Below are 14,528 nucleotides of genomic sequence, written 5' to 3' on the forward strand. Positions count from 1 at the left end.
GTCCACTTCACACACACAGTATTTTACTTAAAGGCAGACACACATCTCTGCTTTCCTTTTCCATTTATAAAACCATCACATCATGGATCAGTAAATGGAGATCTGTGGCTGCTCAATTGAAAACCACTGAAATGTTTTTTAAGCTGTCAATAACTTTGTTGTTTGTAGCAGCACAGCATTGATTTCTTACCAGATTCGACAGAGGGTTGGATTTAAACTCTGTTTGATTCTGTGTTTGACTGAAAATCAAGGAAAGTTCAGCCTAGAAATTGTAAATGTTGACCTGGAGACGTACTACACAGTTGTATGTTAGCTGCATTGACAGGGCCCTTGTTTTAAAGGTGTACAGAAATGGCCGTTTGTCCTGTTTGTCGCGCCGAGTTGTCACGAGCTGCAACACAAGTTTACCCGAGTAAGGAAAACGAATTTGATTGGTCGTTATCGAGTGGGTGGGATATTCAAAGCTTGGGGCGAGCCCGAGCTCCGTGTGTGTGTGCGTGTCTCAGACGTTTGAATGACGGATTACGGATCCAATATCAGTGGCTGATGAATCGTGTACAGGCTGACGTATAATCCATGCGCCTGCATTATCCAATGCGGGAAAAAAAAACACACTTTCATCCCGGATTTACTCAAAAATAGAATTTTGCACAATGTTTGGCCTACATCATCTGATAGATGAGTTATTACACTAATTTTATGACCCAGAGTGGGCTTAAATTCAATTTTCTTTTCTGTACACCTTTAAACTTACATATTTTTCTCCTCTAATGTGTTTTATTTGAAGCGTTGATCCATATAAGGACATATTTTATGACATCACAAAGTCACAGGAAGTCCTGACGCTGGTTTTAAGGCTCAGTTTCTGAATTCAGGCTGTGTGCATTTTATGTGGACTGAAGCTTTAATACTTGTATTCATATTGAACCTAGAGCTGCTTTATAATCACACTACACATGGACATCTACACTTAGACTGTATGGAGCTTTAATATAAACATCTAGTGTGGGATTCCTCGACCTGAGCCCTGAACAACACTCAGGTTACAAACGCTGGTGTGATAAACTGCCGTGTTAGTCCTTTAGTGAGATTTTAATTATCGCTCTAAATACGACGCTCAATGCATCACTTCACTTTCAGCTCTTTAAACTCCTCTGTTCCTCTTGGCCTCTCTTTTGTCTCTTTCATCCGCCGTCGTCTCCCAGACGAGTCTCGTTGAAGTTTTGGCATTACTCAGCTGTGGTCGGTTTCCCGGCAACGGTTGCCTTGGTAGCGTCACATTGTTAGGGCCCGTCGCTGCTGGAATTTATCCCGAGCGGTCTGGGTAATGTGATTAGCTCCCGCTGCGTTCTCATTTCTCCACACTCCCAGACTGCTTGTGTGGAGTGGATGTAGTAGTGTCTGCTCCACGGCTTTCTCACGCTGATTAACACACAGCGGCGCTTGAAGGCTTCCAGTCTCCAGCTTCACTGTCAAAACACCTTTATACACCACCTTTATATCTGATCAAGTGTCTTTTTCTGACCTGCTCTGCACTGGTCTGTTGATCTGCCATCGCAGCGGCCCAGACCACAATGATCAGTCCTCATGGTTTCTGATCACTCTGTGATCTTTCACACTCCTTTTATTGGACTGAAGTGAATCCATGTGTCCACTTCATTAATCTACAATCTAAACTACATCTAAGTTGTGTGTATGTGTGTGTGTGTGTGAGAAAGAGTGATCCCAGTTTGGTGTCAGTAGCTGTGTTCTTTCCCTGTGGAGAGAAAGAACAGAGACCAGAGAGAAGTGCCTTCATCATCCACTTATATGAGAATCAGAGCTGGTGTGTGTGAGAGAGAGAGAGCTCACTAGAGAAAGAGAGAGAGAGGATAACACAGAGAGAGGGTGTGTGTAGCACTGACAACCATGTCAGAGTAATCCAGCTGCTGCAGTTGTTGATGGAGGAAACAATGATGATCTGACTAGTTATCCATCCTGGCTGACGCTCATAATGGTTACCTAGCGACGGGCATCTCTGGATTATAATTGTGAATCAGCATAGTGAGAAGAAAGACAAGAGGAAATGGTTCAGCATTTTGGAACAATTTAATTAAAAAGTAGATTTCAAGAAACAACTTTAAGAGACAAACTGAAGTAGCAGCAGCATTTAGACATCAATTCTCCTTACAGGAGAAATGAAGCAGAATTATTTGCAAGCTAAAATTCACCTCATACATCTTGATAAATGAAACTGTGAATGTCAAATGAATCAGTGATGTAACAGTGTCCACTAGAGCTCACCTCTCCATCACTACAGCAAGGCTGGAGGTAGAGGTCCACCCAAGTTGAGTTTTAAAGGGTGATGTAGTAACGATAGTTTGGAGAAAGAAAAAAAGCTGCTACCTGATGAACTGGCCGATGACCCACAAAAAAAAGCACATCCCATGTGGACCGTCCAGAGTTTAGTCAGAGTCAGCACAGTCAGTCAGCACGTGAGTGACACAACACATTTTAATCACAATAAGCCCTTTTGTACCTCACATAGAATAGACCATGACAGAGGAGACAGCTCCACTTCTGTCTTAAAGGAGGCTGTTTATTCACTGTTTCCTTCCTATTCCTATTAACGTGGAGCCTGTTTAAATATGAGTTATCTCTGGTGCACAATGTTGTTACCATGATCCTCTGTGTGGAGATCTGGCACATCAAAATCACTATCTGTTTTCTCCGTAGCATACCTGTGTGTCCTCTCATTTCTCTGTTGTTAGTGGAATTTGACATGCTAAGTTGGCTAATGTAGATAAATCAGAGAATTAAAACCACACTAGCTGTTAATAATAACATCAAGCTGACGTTGTAGAGCCAGACGTGTGTTGTTGACAGCCACTAGAGAGAGAGAACAGTGATTCTGGACCAGTTCAATAAAGAAGAATTGTAATTACCTGTGGGTTGTCAATTAGCCCTCTGGGAAATGTAGTAAACCATTAAGTTCATATTGCTAATTTCAAAATGTTAAAGTACTGGGTCCTTCAGAGTCCATTCTTCAAATTCCCACATCACAGTAAAGTGAGTAAAATGCTAAACCCTGATTGGCCATGATGTGCTACATAAGAGATGTCAGGTGAACAAACAGCACTTTAATCATCAAAGAGATGGAGCAAGACTGGAACCTAGAGAGAAACAATAAAGGGATAGTTCACCCAAAATTGAAATTTTCCCTGTAACTCATTATCTACTCACCCTCATGTGGACTAAGGGCTGGGAGAAGTTTCAGAGTCCTCCGTGGCTTCTCTGAGTTACAGGGGGTCTCGGCGTAGCAGTGCATGTGAATATAACGGTTGCAAATGGATACCAACTGTCTTCGTAACAAAAAGACACACCAAAAAACATCCAAATACCTCCATGCTGCTTGTATGTAATGTCTGTCTTGTATTGAAGCCCCAAATTGCGAAATTGTCCCAAAAAAATTAAATAAGTCTATATTTCAAGCTTGTTTGTAGCGGAAGCTTCTCGAAGCTCCTCTTCCCGGTTTGTCAAATTTGGACGAACTGGGAAGAGGACAGACCCTGGTTCGTCCAAATTTGACGAACCAGGAAGAGAAGCTTCTGCTACAAACAAGCTTGAAATATAGACTTATTACATTTTTTTTATTTGGGACAATTTCGCATTTCGGGGCTTCAATACAAGACAAACATTACATACGAGCAGCATGGAGGTATTTGGATGTTTTTTGGTGTGTCTTTTTGTTACGAAGACAGTTGGTATCCATTTGCAACCGTTATATGGACATGCACTGCTACGCTGAGACCCCCTGTAACTCAGAGAAGCCACGGAGGACTCTGAAACTTCTCCCAGCCCTTAGTCCACATGAGGGTGAGTAGATAATGAGTGAAATTTCAATTTTGGGTGAACTATCCCTTTAAGTAAAGTCTAAGACGACGAGTCTTGCTGAGGAGAAGAAAATACCTAGAAAAACTAATCTAACCTTGGATCACAAAGCAGCTGTAAATCATATAACCGTGGAGGAGTGTCTGGGATGTATTTTTTTGTCCGTGTGAATGAATGTGATTGAGTGAGTATATCAGGCACGATTGTCTGCCTCTGTCTCATTCTCAGCCTTTTCTGAGGCATGAACAGGCCCTCAGTGCGCTGGAAGAAAAGTCCAGCTATAAATCTGGAAGCCAATTACATGGCCTCATTCAGATGGGCAGTGCTTTGTGCTTCGGCTGCTGTGTGTACATGTGTGTGTGTGTGTGTGTGTGTGTGTGTGCTGGTGTGAGTGGAGCTGGCACAGGGCCAGTACAGGCTGTACCAGTCTGTGATAGCTGGGGTGGGACTCAGACACAGAGGGAGGAGAGCAGGCTGAGGTCAGATGTGGACGACAAATATTCGTTTAGTTTCAAAGGGTTCCAGAGAGCCAGGGGGAGGTGTTTCTGTTTGCATGCTGCGTTTCCACACAGATTCAGTGTGTGTGTGTGTGTGTGTGTGTGTAAGAGAGAGAGTGTGTGTTTGTGTAGTTTCTCAAGCCTAGACATCCATCCATTCCTCTCTGAACATGATCAGTTAGGAGGAGCAAATCTTTTCTCAGATTTGGCAAAAACATCCACAAATACACAAGAGTGAACCAAGTAGAATTTGGAGGTGAAATGTCAGAGTTCTTAGTGATTTTTTGCAGATCGTATTCACAATTGGATGAAATGTCTAAGAGGATAAAAAAAGGCCTTTATTCAACACTGTAACTCAGACAAACAGAAGGAGAAATTGTTCCCAAATTTCCTGCGATTTGATTGGAGGAAAGAGATCATAATTCATCTGGCCATAATTGTAGGATGCACACAGACATTCATCACAGCTGTTATGCTCCAACATCCTTATTCAAAACAGATTTCCACTGTGTGTAGAGAATTCACACCTCTCAGGGGTCAAGTGATTGATGTGTCACAGAGTGTTACTGATCGCACAATATAGCTTTTACCAGTCTGTGTGTCTGCACTGCAGTCATTGTAGACTTCCTTTAACAGAATAACAACAGTAACAACTAACACTCACCCTGACCAGCCAGAGCAAAACATAACCCTCAAGTTTCAAAATGTTCCGATCTGTGGTTTTGGACAGGAGCTCTTGTAGCGTAGTTTCCTACACAAACACTGATTTCCCTTTTTTGACCCATTCATGGTCTCTGATATAGATACACAAACAAGAAATGTCTAAATATTTTTCCTTTAAATGTGTTTGTTGAGATTTGTGACCAAGATGTTGAGGATCATCAGTGTCTCCCACACTGAGAGGAGCCGACATGAGTTGTAACACATAGCTACTCTGTTTTCCTGGCTGATTTATCCCTCAAATGCCTTCAGCAAAAACACTACATGACCAAAGTAGTGTGTAGTAAACACTGTAGAAACCCAAAGGCAGGGTTGTGTGATCTGATGATTTCACTTTTTTCTACTTTTCAGAGAGTCGTAGGTACAGATGGCATCATTTAAAGCTGCAGAGTTTAGATGTTAATATCACTGCTGATCAGAACACTCTCCACTGTTGAACTGCAGATAGTGATAGTTGTCCTTGTTCTGTTCTACATCCTTGGTGATCTTATCACAGTGGAACATGTACAGTAGAAGTACAAGAACATGAACACTGTGTCACCAATAGTCCAAGACATTCATAAAAAAACAATAATATGTTTCCTGCTCTTTTCTACACTCTTCATTTCATTCCAGCTCACAGAAAGCTACTTTTTTTTTGGCCTTTTATGCCTTTAAGTGACAGGATAGTCACAGAGACAGACAGGAAATGGGGAAACAGAGAAGGGGAATGACACGAAGCAGAAGGCCACTGGGGGATTCAAACCGGGGCCGGCTGCAGCGAGGACTATAGCCTCTGTACGTGGGCTTTCCTGCTCAGCCCACTGAGTTAAACGACGCCCCAGAGCTACATTTCAACTAGTAGAAAAATGAACCATGTTGAACAATGTTTTTATTAATTTCCAATAAGAACATACAAAGCACATTGACATATGCCACACAAGTTGCACAATGAGATGCAGGTGAACCTCGTTGCATACACATACAGAAAAGATAAACACGCACACAAAGATAGGCTACATACCCATGTAAAATAATAACAATAATAAATAAATAGAATAAGATAAAATGAAATAAAATAAAATTGTCACACACAGAATAGCTCTACAGATAAATATAATCTATTGTTGCTTGAGAAAGTCCATTAAGGGTGCCCACACTTCTTCAAATTCTTGTACTTTACCCCTGATTACATAAGTTAGCTTTTCTAATGTAACATACATTGCCATCTCTCTAATCCAAGATTGTGTAGATGATATTTCAGTGTCTCTCCAAGACAAAGCAACCATCCTCCTGGCCTGCAGGAGGCCAAAGAAATGACCCATGTGGAGTTTGTCCAGTGGATTTATATCTGTTTCTTTGTTTCCTCCACAGAACGTGTTGGCCAAGGCGTTGTACGACAACGTGGCCGAGTCTCCCGATGAACTGTCCTTCCGCAAGGGTGACATCATGACGGTGTTGGAGCGCGACACGCAGGGACTGGATGGATGGTGGCTCTGCTCCCTCCACGGTCGCCAAGGCATCGTCCCCGGCAACCGTCTCAAGATCCTAGTGGGCATGTACGACAGCAAGCAGCAGCAGCAGCAGCAACAGGCCGCGCCTCTCACGCCGGATTCGGGCGCTACCTGTCACCTGCAGCGACCGTTCCTCCCTCAGAGCGCTTACGCCAAACCGGCGCTCGCTCCGTTACCGGCCGCCGTCGCCACTTCCTCCTCCGGCCTCGCCAACAAGCCCCTCCCCGCCGCTCAGTACACGTCCATGCATTCGGCCTACTCCACCCCCGGCTCCACGCAGTCCGACCTTGACTCTGTCTACATGATGCCCCCCTCCCACAGCCCCAGACCGAGTCCCCAAAGCCTCTACCAGGTCCCCTCCGGCCCGGTGGGACCCACTCCCCCCAGCAAAGCACCGCTTCTAGCCCAGAGACAGTACCGGCTGCCTGTACAGGACATCTACCAGGTGCCCCCATCTGTAGGACCAGGACCGGGTGTCCCGGCTGGTGGCACGGGGTCAGGGCAGGACGTGTACCAGGTGCCCCCCTCCCTAGAGAAGAGGAGCTGGGACAGTACCAACAAGCCACTGGGCAAGGTAAGAGACAGGGGATTGATTCTGTTAAAAGTAATATCTCTTTAAAGGGATAGTTCACCCAAAATTGAAATTTCACTCATTATCTACTCCCCCTCATGTGGACTAAGGGCTGGGAGAAGTTTCAGAGTCCTCCGTGGCTTCTCTGAGTTACAGGGGGTCTCGGCGTAGCAGTGCATGTCCATATAACGGTTGCAAATGGATATCAACTGTCTTCGTAACAAAAAGACACGATGCAATGCGGACACAATGCAAAATTGTCCCGAAAAAAATGAAATAAGTCTATATTTCAAGCTTGTTTGTAGCGGAAGCTCCTCAAAGCTCCTCTTCCCGGTTCGTCAAATTTGGACGAACCGGGGTCTGTCCTCTTCCCAGTTCGTCCAGATTTGACATGAACTATCCCTTTAAGTCTGATCTCAGGGCAGCGTTGTGTCCCCATCGTCCGTCATGTACAGTAACTCCCCTCCTATGATGACAGCAGGGTGTTGTCTGTGAAGCTAGCATGGCCAGCAGCCATCCTATGTGGAGTTTCTGTCATTTTTCCGTGGGCGTGTCCTGTTGAGAGTGTACACATTGTCCCGGGATCTCGCTGTAGCTAGATACACACAAGACTGCTTCTGCTCTGAGATCAGTTATGCTACATAGTCAAGGCGAGGCAATTTTATTTGTATAGCCGGTTTTTACAAACAGTTTGTCTCAAAGGGCTTTACATGACATCACAACAACATCCTCTGTCCTTAGACCCTCACATCCACTGAGGAAAAACTCCAGAGAAAACCCTTTTTTTTCTTGCTATTGGGTAACACTTTATGTGATGCCTATCTCTATAACGCATTATAACCATACTTATATTATAAACACTCATAAATTATCATAAGGCTTTATAACAATAAACATAACACATTATAGAGCATTATAACTCTATTATAATACTTTTTAAGCCATTATAACATGCTCTATAATGTGTTATGCTTATTGTTATAAAGCCTTATGATAATTTATGAGTGTTATAAGCCAATTATATATAACTATATTTATAATGCATTATCAATGTGGGCATTGTCAGCAAGTTACTAACAATTATGACGTATTATAATACCTGACCTTATAAGCCAGGATAAAATGCTTTATAGTGTGTTATGATTATTGTTATAAAGCATTATGATCATTTATGAGTGTTTATAATTATAGTTATGCAGTGCTATAACTGCATTAGTATGGTTATAATGCATTATAGGCGTCAAATAAAGTGTTACCCTACCCTTAAAAATGACTAAACATTGTGTAAGTTATCATCACAGATCGGTGAAGGTTGTCTAAACTCTTGAACATATGTGATGACGTGGAATTCAGCAACACACCTACAAGACTCTGACTTTATAGGCAGTGTACCTATGCTGCTTTGTGTTTGTTCAGTGACTTTTAGTTTTAGTTAAGATATTATTTGACTGATTTTATTTCTCTCCTACAGTGCACATTTTAGTGTCAGTGCTCATGATCCTCACACAGAGAGTTTACAGAACGGAGGAGGAGATGAAAGCAGATGGATGAAACAGGCAAATGATATTTTGTGAATAAGATAGAAGAAGAAAGAACGGATTGAAAGATTATTACATGTTGTTGATATGAATTCAGAAATGAAAGATTTTGTTTTATCAGCACACGCACAAGTTCACAGACACTTCCCTCTTTTGTCAGTGCTGGTGTACAGTCTGTGTGTCAAAGATTCAAGGTTGTTGTTTGTGCTGTGCTCAGGTCAGTGCTACATATCTGCAGACGTGTGTCACTGGATGATAAGGGAGTGGTCAGTCCAACCCTGAGCTTACTGCTGTTCATCCAGCGCCTAAGTGGAGAGTTAACACTTTGTCTGCGGTCACTCACTACGACTAATGACATGTGGAGACTCCACATCCAGGCCAGTCAGACAGGACATACAGTACAGTATGTACCAGTGGTGTTTTTATGAAGCTTTCAGCCAGTCATACAGTACAGTCACACTGGTGCTACGTCAGACATGATGCAGCAGTCATCAAGGGAAACTGTCTGTACCTGGTCTGTGAGAGGAGGGAGTGTGAGAGCGGTTAGAGGATGATTGGATCATAATCAAAGACTAATCATTAGGATTTTGATAAATCACCTTTTCCCCAAAAATTTCAAACTCGTTTTCCAAAAAAATTGTATTTTCAGAACCCATTTTTTATGGAATGACTCTATTCAATATTTTATAGATATAGATGTAAAGGGACAAAGGTTTTCTTTCATTTAGGCCATAAACCATAGTTGTGGGATTAGTACTTCTGTAGTTATAAAGCTTTAATTGCAGTGATACAAAAACAGGCGGAAATTGCCAAAAATGGCCTCTGCATGAAGAAGTTAAAGAAATTGATTGATAAAACTGGAATTTTCTTTATGTTGACATGTGGCACCGTGGCCCACTCACATGTCATACCTCTGACTGATTTACTGAACTGTTGTCAGCTCTGTCATCACAGATACAGGCTGTGTGCACAGGTTCACAATTTTGAACTTTTCAGAATAAAAGCTCACAATACCTAATATTAAAGTGTTATTGCAAAAGTAGAAATTTTCGAACTTCAGAGTAGAACTTTTTCTGTGAGGTCATATACATACATTCAGTCACATTGAATGATACACAATCCTAGCCACAGGATGATACACTTTAATTAGAGTAGAACTTTTTCATATTCTTTTTAAAGGTAATATCTCTAAGTTATTAATATAACTGTTATTGTTGCTCGTTTTATGGATGTTGTGTGAAACTGCTGTCAGATTGATGTAAAGAGGTGTGTGTCCATGTGTGAAGGTTTCTGTTACACACCAGTCAGCAGCCAGTCATCAAGCATTAAATTCATCTTTTAATACCAGTGATAAGTTAAAAAAGCTGAAGGGCATTAAAGGGCAAATGTTAACAAGCAGTCTTAACACATCACATCACATCACAGTACACGAAGACAGAGGAACAGTGAAACCATCAAGGAGAGGACAGACAGAAACATGTGTGTGTGTGTGTGTGTGTGTGTGTGTGTGGGTGTGGGGACACAGACCAGTAAAATAATAAGGTTCTTAATTATTCAGCTCTGATCTTGTGGTTGGGTGAGTAAGCACTTTACTGCACCAGCAGGTGACAAGCTTTCTATCTGTGTGTGTGTGTGTGTGTGTGTGTGTGTGTGTGTGTGTGTGTGTGTGTGTGTGTGTGTGTGTGTGTGTGTGTGTGTGTGTGTGTGTGTGTGTACTCTGGGGAATCCCCCCCAGGCTTGCTGTGGTGCAGTCAGTGGTGCATATGTGTGAGCACCACTGTGAGTCAGTGTTATGTTTTGTGTGTGTGTTGCTGATGATGGTGATGATGGTGATGTTTGCTCCAGCTGCTCCCTGCTTCTTCCTCTGTCTGTCTCTAACTGCTTCATAATAAATTGATGTGCAGGAGGTGAAATGTAACGACCATGAGACACTTCATGGTGAGTTCAATGTTTTCTTTCTGAAGCTCAGATAAAGCAACATCCGTGACGGTCTGTGTTTTTAGAGCAAGGTGGGATGAGACGCTGGGTTTCTCATGGCTATTTGATGTGCATGCTGAGCCTGCAGTGGACAACAGGTACATCTGTACATGTATGCACAAGGTATTTTCATAAGACCGTATGGTGCACTGTTTAAAACTGATGCTCTTGTAGCGCGCTGGTTACTGTTCACACAGTCTTATCTGTGAATAATTGTAGAAGAATCGAATTGGGAGAAAAGCATATCGTCCCAGCCCTAGTACTTAATATTATTTATTAAGAAATAACAAAGTGTACTTAGCAGCAAAAAAAAAAAAAAAGATCTAGATCGCTGTAACTGTATTGCTGTGTATGATATTAATAAAAAAGAAATGACTGGATCGGAATGCTGGATCGGCTTCATTCATCTGATATCCGATCCAGCTAATTAGTCAATATCGGAGCCGATGGTGCATCTCTAATAACCTTAGATAATAAAGAGCAACAGTTTGGTTTACATCAGGGCTGCACAATTAATCGAAACATGAGTGAATCTACAGTAGTGCAATAGCTAGATCACAAGAGCTTAAATTCTTTTGATGAAAGTAAAAATATTTCACAATATTGTTGTGCATATCGAGCACCATCAGCATTGAGGTGCTACAGAGACGTTGAAACTGAGGTGACATGGTGTTACAGTGGTAAGCACTGTCGCCTCACGTCAAGAAGGTCCTGGGTTCGATCCCTGGGCCTGGGGAGTTTGTATGTTCACCCTTTGCCTGCGTAGTTCTCAGGCTTCCCCCTACAGTCCAAAGACTAACACATTTGGTTGATTGGCGACTCTGAATGTGTCCATAGGTGTGAATGTGAGTCAACTTCTAGTCCAGTGTGCTGTATGTTGTGACCTTGCCAATGCCTTCTGCTCAAGCGTCCCCTCATAGACACAATGAAACACACGCACACGCACGTTACCCTCAGTACTGCTAGTTAGTCATTTGGAGATAAGGTATCATACACACACACACACACACACACAGACGAGTTGTAATTGAAAGGTGATGAAAACTGTGTTTGCTTGAGTGTGATGGAGGAAATGAGCTGCAGAGCCTCAGCTGCTGAGTAGCCTCCATCTCAGCTTTGTTCACCAGATGACGCACACACACACACACACACACACACACACACACACACACACACACACACACACACACACACACACACACACAGTACATACGCTCTTCACCTTCACGCACTAACAGTGGTGGCAACAAGAACAATCAGATTTCTTTGTTGCTTCAGCGACACACATTTTTTTTTTAAAAACAGGCGACCAATCTCTCATTACCTGGCAGGAGTAAATCCTTCAGGAGTGAGAGTAAAGAGAAAAGCACTCAGCAGTTCGTCCTGACTGGCTCCTGGTTGGGACTTGTTCAGTGTCCAGTTATTATTTTTCAAAGTTAAAATCACCAAACAAGCATCCCAGCAGGTTCACTACATTTCCTATTACAGTTATTTTTGCCATATTGTAAAAAGACAGAGAGGGAGAGATTCATATCCACACACTTGTATTGTATTGTAGAACTGAATGTTTAGTCCCCTTTATAAAAATGTAGTGAGAGCGGATTTCAGTCTTTTCTCAAAACACATCAGCTTAAAGTTCAAGTCACCAGACAAGAGCTGTTCACATTTATGGGAAAACATCCTGAATAACAATAAATCTCATAGAAGCTGTGAAAAACAGCCCCACCTACAGGTCAGAGTGAACAGACATATGAGGGTGGAGAAACTTAAAGCCCCAGTGTGTAACTTATTTGTTTTTTTATGAGCAAAAATCAAATATGTCTTTATACGTATTTAACTGAAGTGGAATCACACCCGCTTTCTGGTACCTTAGAATGAGTTGTTACAAGTCGTTACAAATACATAAGTGGGTGACGCACCGAACCGAGGCGGCCATGTTGCATCGCCATTTTTTTTACGTTGAGTGGCAGCGTGACCGTAGGTAACCATAGAAACTGAGCGGAGCTGTGGGCTCGGCCTGTTAAAACTGTCACCACTGTGTAGTGTGAGGAAGGACGGAGGCACTGGTGTTGCATTCAGGTGCAGTCAGGCAGACGGCCGTCGGCAAACCAACCAGATGTCATTTTATTCAACCAGAGAAAGACGTCACTTAAAACGTACGTAAAACTTGGGTCAGGTATACAAAATACGACATTACCAACATATTGTTAGGCCTGTATTGTTTTGCCTCGTGCTGGCGGACCACTTGTTTACATAGACGCTTGTTTATCCTGTTACATGCAGCGTCTGTTGTCTGTCTGACGTCTGCCCGATTTCATGTGAATTCCTACACATTATACCTTTAACATTTAACAAAGGGAACCACACACATCCAGAAGACCGTATCAGCCCGTTCAGGTCAGAGATCTGCTGTAATGCAAACGGCTCCTAAAAGTTGAACTCTAATCCTCAGCTGACGCAGCTGTCAACAAAGGAGTGTATCAGCCACGTGTCACAGCGGCTCCCAGAGCTTAACACCCCCACACACACACAGTAACAGCTGTGAACCCACTGATGTGTTTGTGTCTATGTGTGTGTGTGTGTGTGTGTGTGTGTTTTGTGTGTTTCACTACCTGCAGTGGAGTAATTTTCTGCTCTGGTAGTGTGTAAAGAGCAAAGATGGGTGTGGGTGTTTGTATGGAGGATCTGAAATGGGGCAAGTTGCGGATCTGTGTGTGTTGGTGAAGTGTGTGTGTGTGTGTGTGTATCTTTATCTCTCAACGTGTAGTTCATCCCTCTCACAGCATTCCAATATTTCCCTTTTGAGTAGCTGTAATTGAAGGGTACACCAGCATGGTCGTCATAGTAACTATCCTGTCCTGTTTCACTGCGTTCCCACCTGTGTCAGACATCCAAGAGGATGGAGAACAGGTAGATAGGAGGAGTAAACACACTACACATGTAATATGCTAATAGTGAAATAGATCTTAATGTAATATAATGTTATGTGATATAGTGTAGAATAATATGATAAAAGTGTGGTGGTGTTATGACAGAATAGTATATTACTTGTATTATGATAATGTAATGTGTAGCAATCAGTGTGTTCAAGTAGGATCTGTTGGTTCTGATTATTAATAAAAATGTAAAGCAGGGAGATGAGATGAGACATGTTGCAGAATAACTTTTATTTTGTCTGCAGCGTTTATTACAACATTTTTCATTAGTTACTGTTGAAGAATTTTGAATAATTAATCGATTTCAAACTCAGGGTCGAAAATGATTAAATAAATATTCACGACCTCAGACGGAAAGCATCTTAATGTTTCTATGACGACCTCTTGCATACATCAGCAGAGGCTGATGCAGAAGAAAATTACATTTCCATTCGGCTGCACTGCATCGCAGAAGATGCTGGATGCTGCCAGAAATATTAATAAAAAACAATAAAATGATAAGGCAGCTGGTATGTGTGTCTGTATATGTGTGTGTGTGCGTGTGCGTGTGCGTGTGCGTGTGCGTGTGTGTGTGTGTGTGTGACGCTACATTCTGTGCCACATGCTGAGAGATTAACTGGAGACTAATGAAGTCAACACGGCTGTCTGGCACACTCCACACACCACATACACCAACACACACACGGACACACACAAATGCCTGAAGTAGCAGCTTCTCCACTTTCATTTCTTTGTCTGTTGGTTTGTCAGCGAGACACAGTGAGTGGAGGAGGCAACGCCCCACAATCACAATGAACCAACTTCAGTACCTGGTTGGTTTCACTGTGTGTTTACATACAGTTAAAGGCTGTTGAGTTGGGTGTGTTGATGAATTACAGGTGGTTTGTGTTGTACTGAACCTGCTCTTACAGGATATGCTCTTATTT

The 14,528-nt window shown here is 42.5% G+C and overlaps 1 protein-coding gene across 2 annotated transcripts in view; it reads left to right on the forward strand.

Annotated features, from left to right (window-relative positions):
• The window catches only part of bcar1 (BCAR1 scaffold protein, Cas family member), a 92,865-nt gene that overhangs the window by 60,872 nt on the left and 17,465 nt on the right, over positions 1-14,528 (forward strand). For both annotated transcript variants that reach the window (XM_083973790.1, XM_083973789.1), the window contains exon 2: positions 6,441-7,154. In XM_083973790.1, coding sequence (XP_083829916.1) covers positions 6,441-7,154 — 714 coding nt within the window. The remainder of the gene's footprint in view (positions 1-6,440; positions 7,155-14,528) is intronic.

The sequence above is a fragment of the Trachurus trachurus genome (assembly GCF_905171665.1).
Source record: "Trachurus trachurus genome assembly, chromosome: 6".
Lineage (NCBI taxonomy): Eukaryota > Metazoa > Chordata > Actinopteri > Carangiformes > Carangidae > Trachurus > Trachurus trachurus.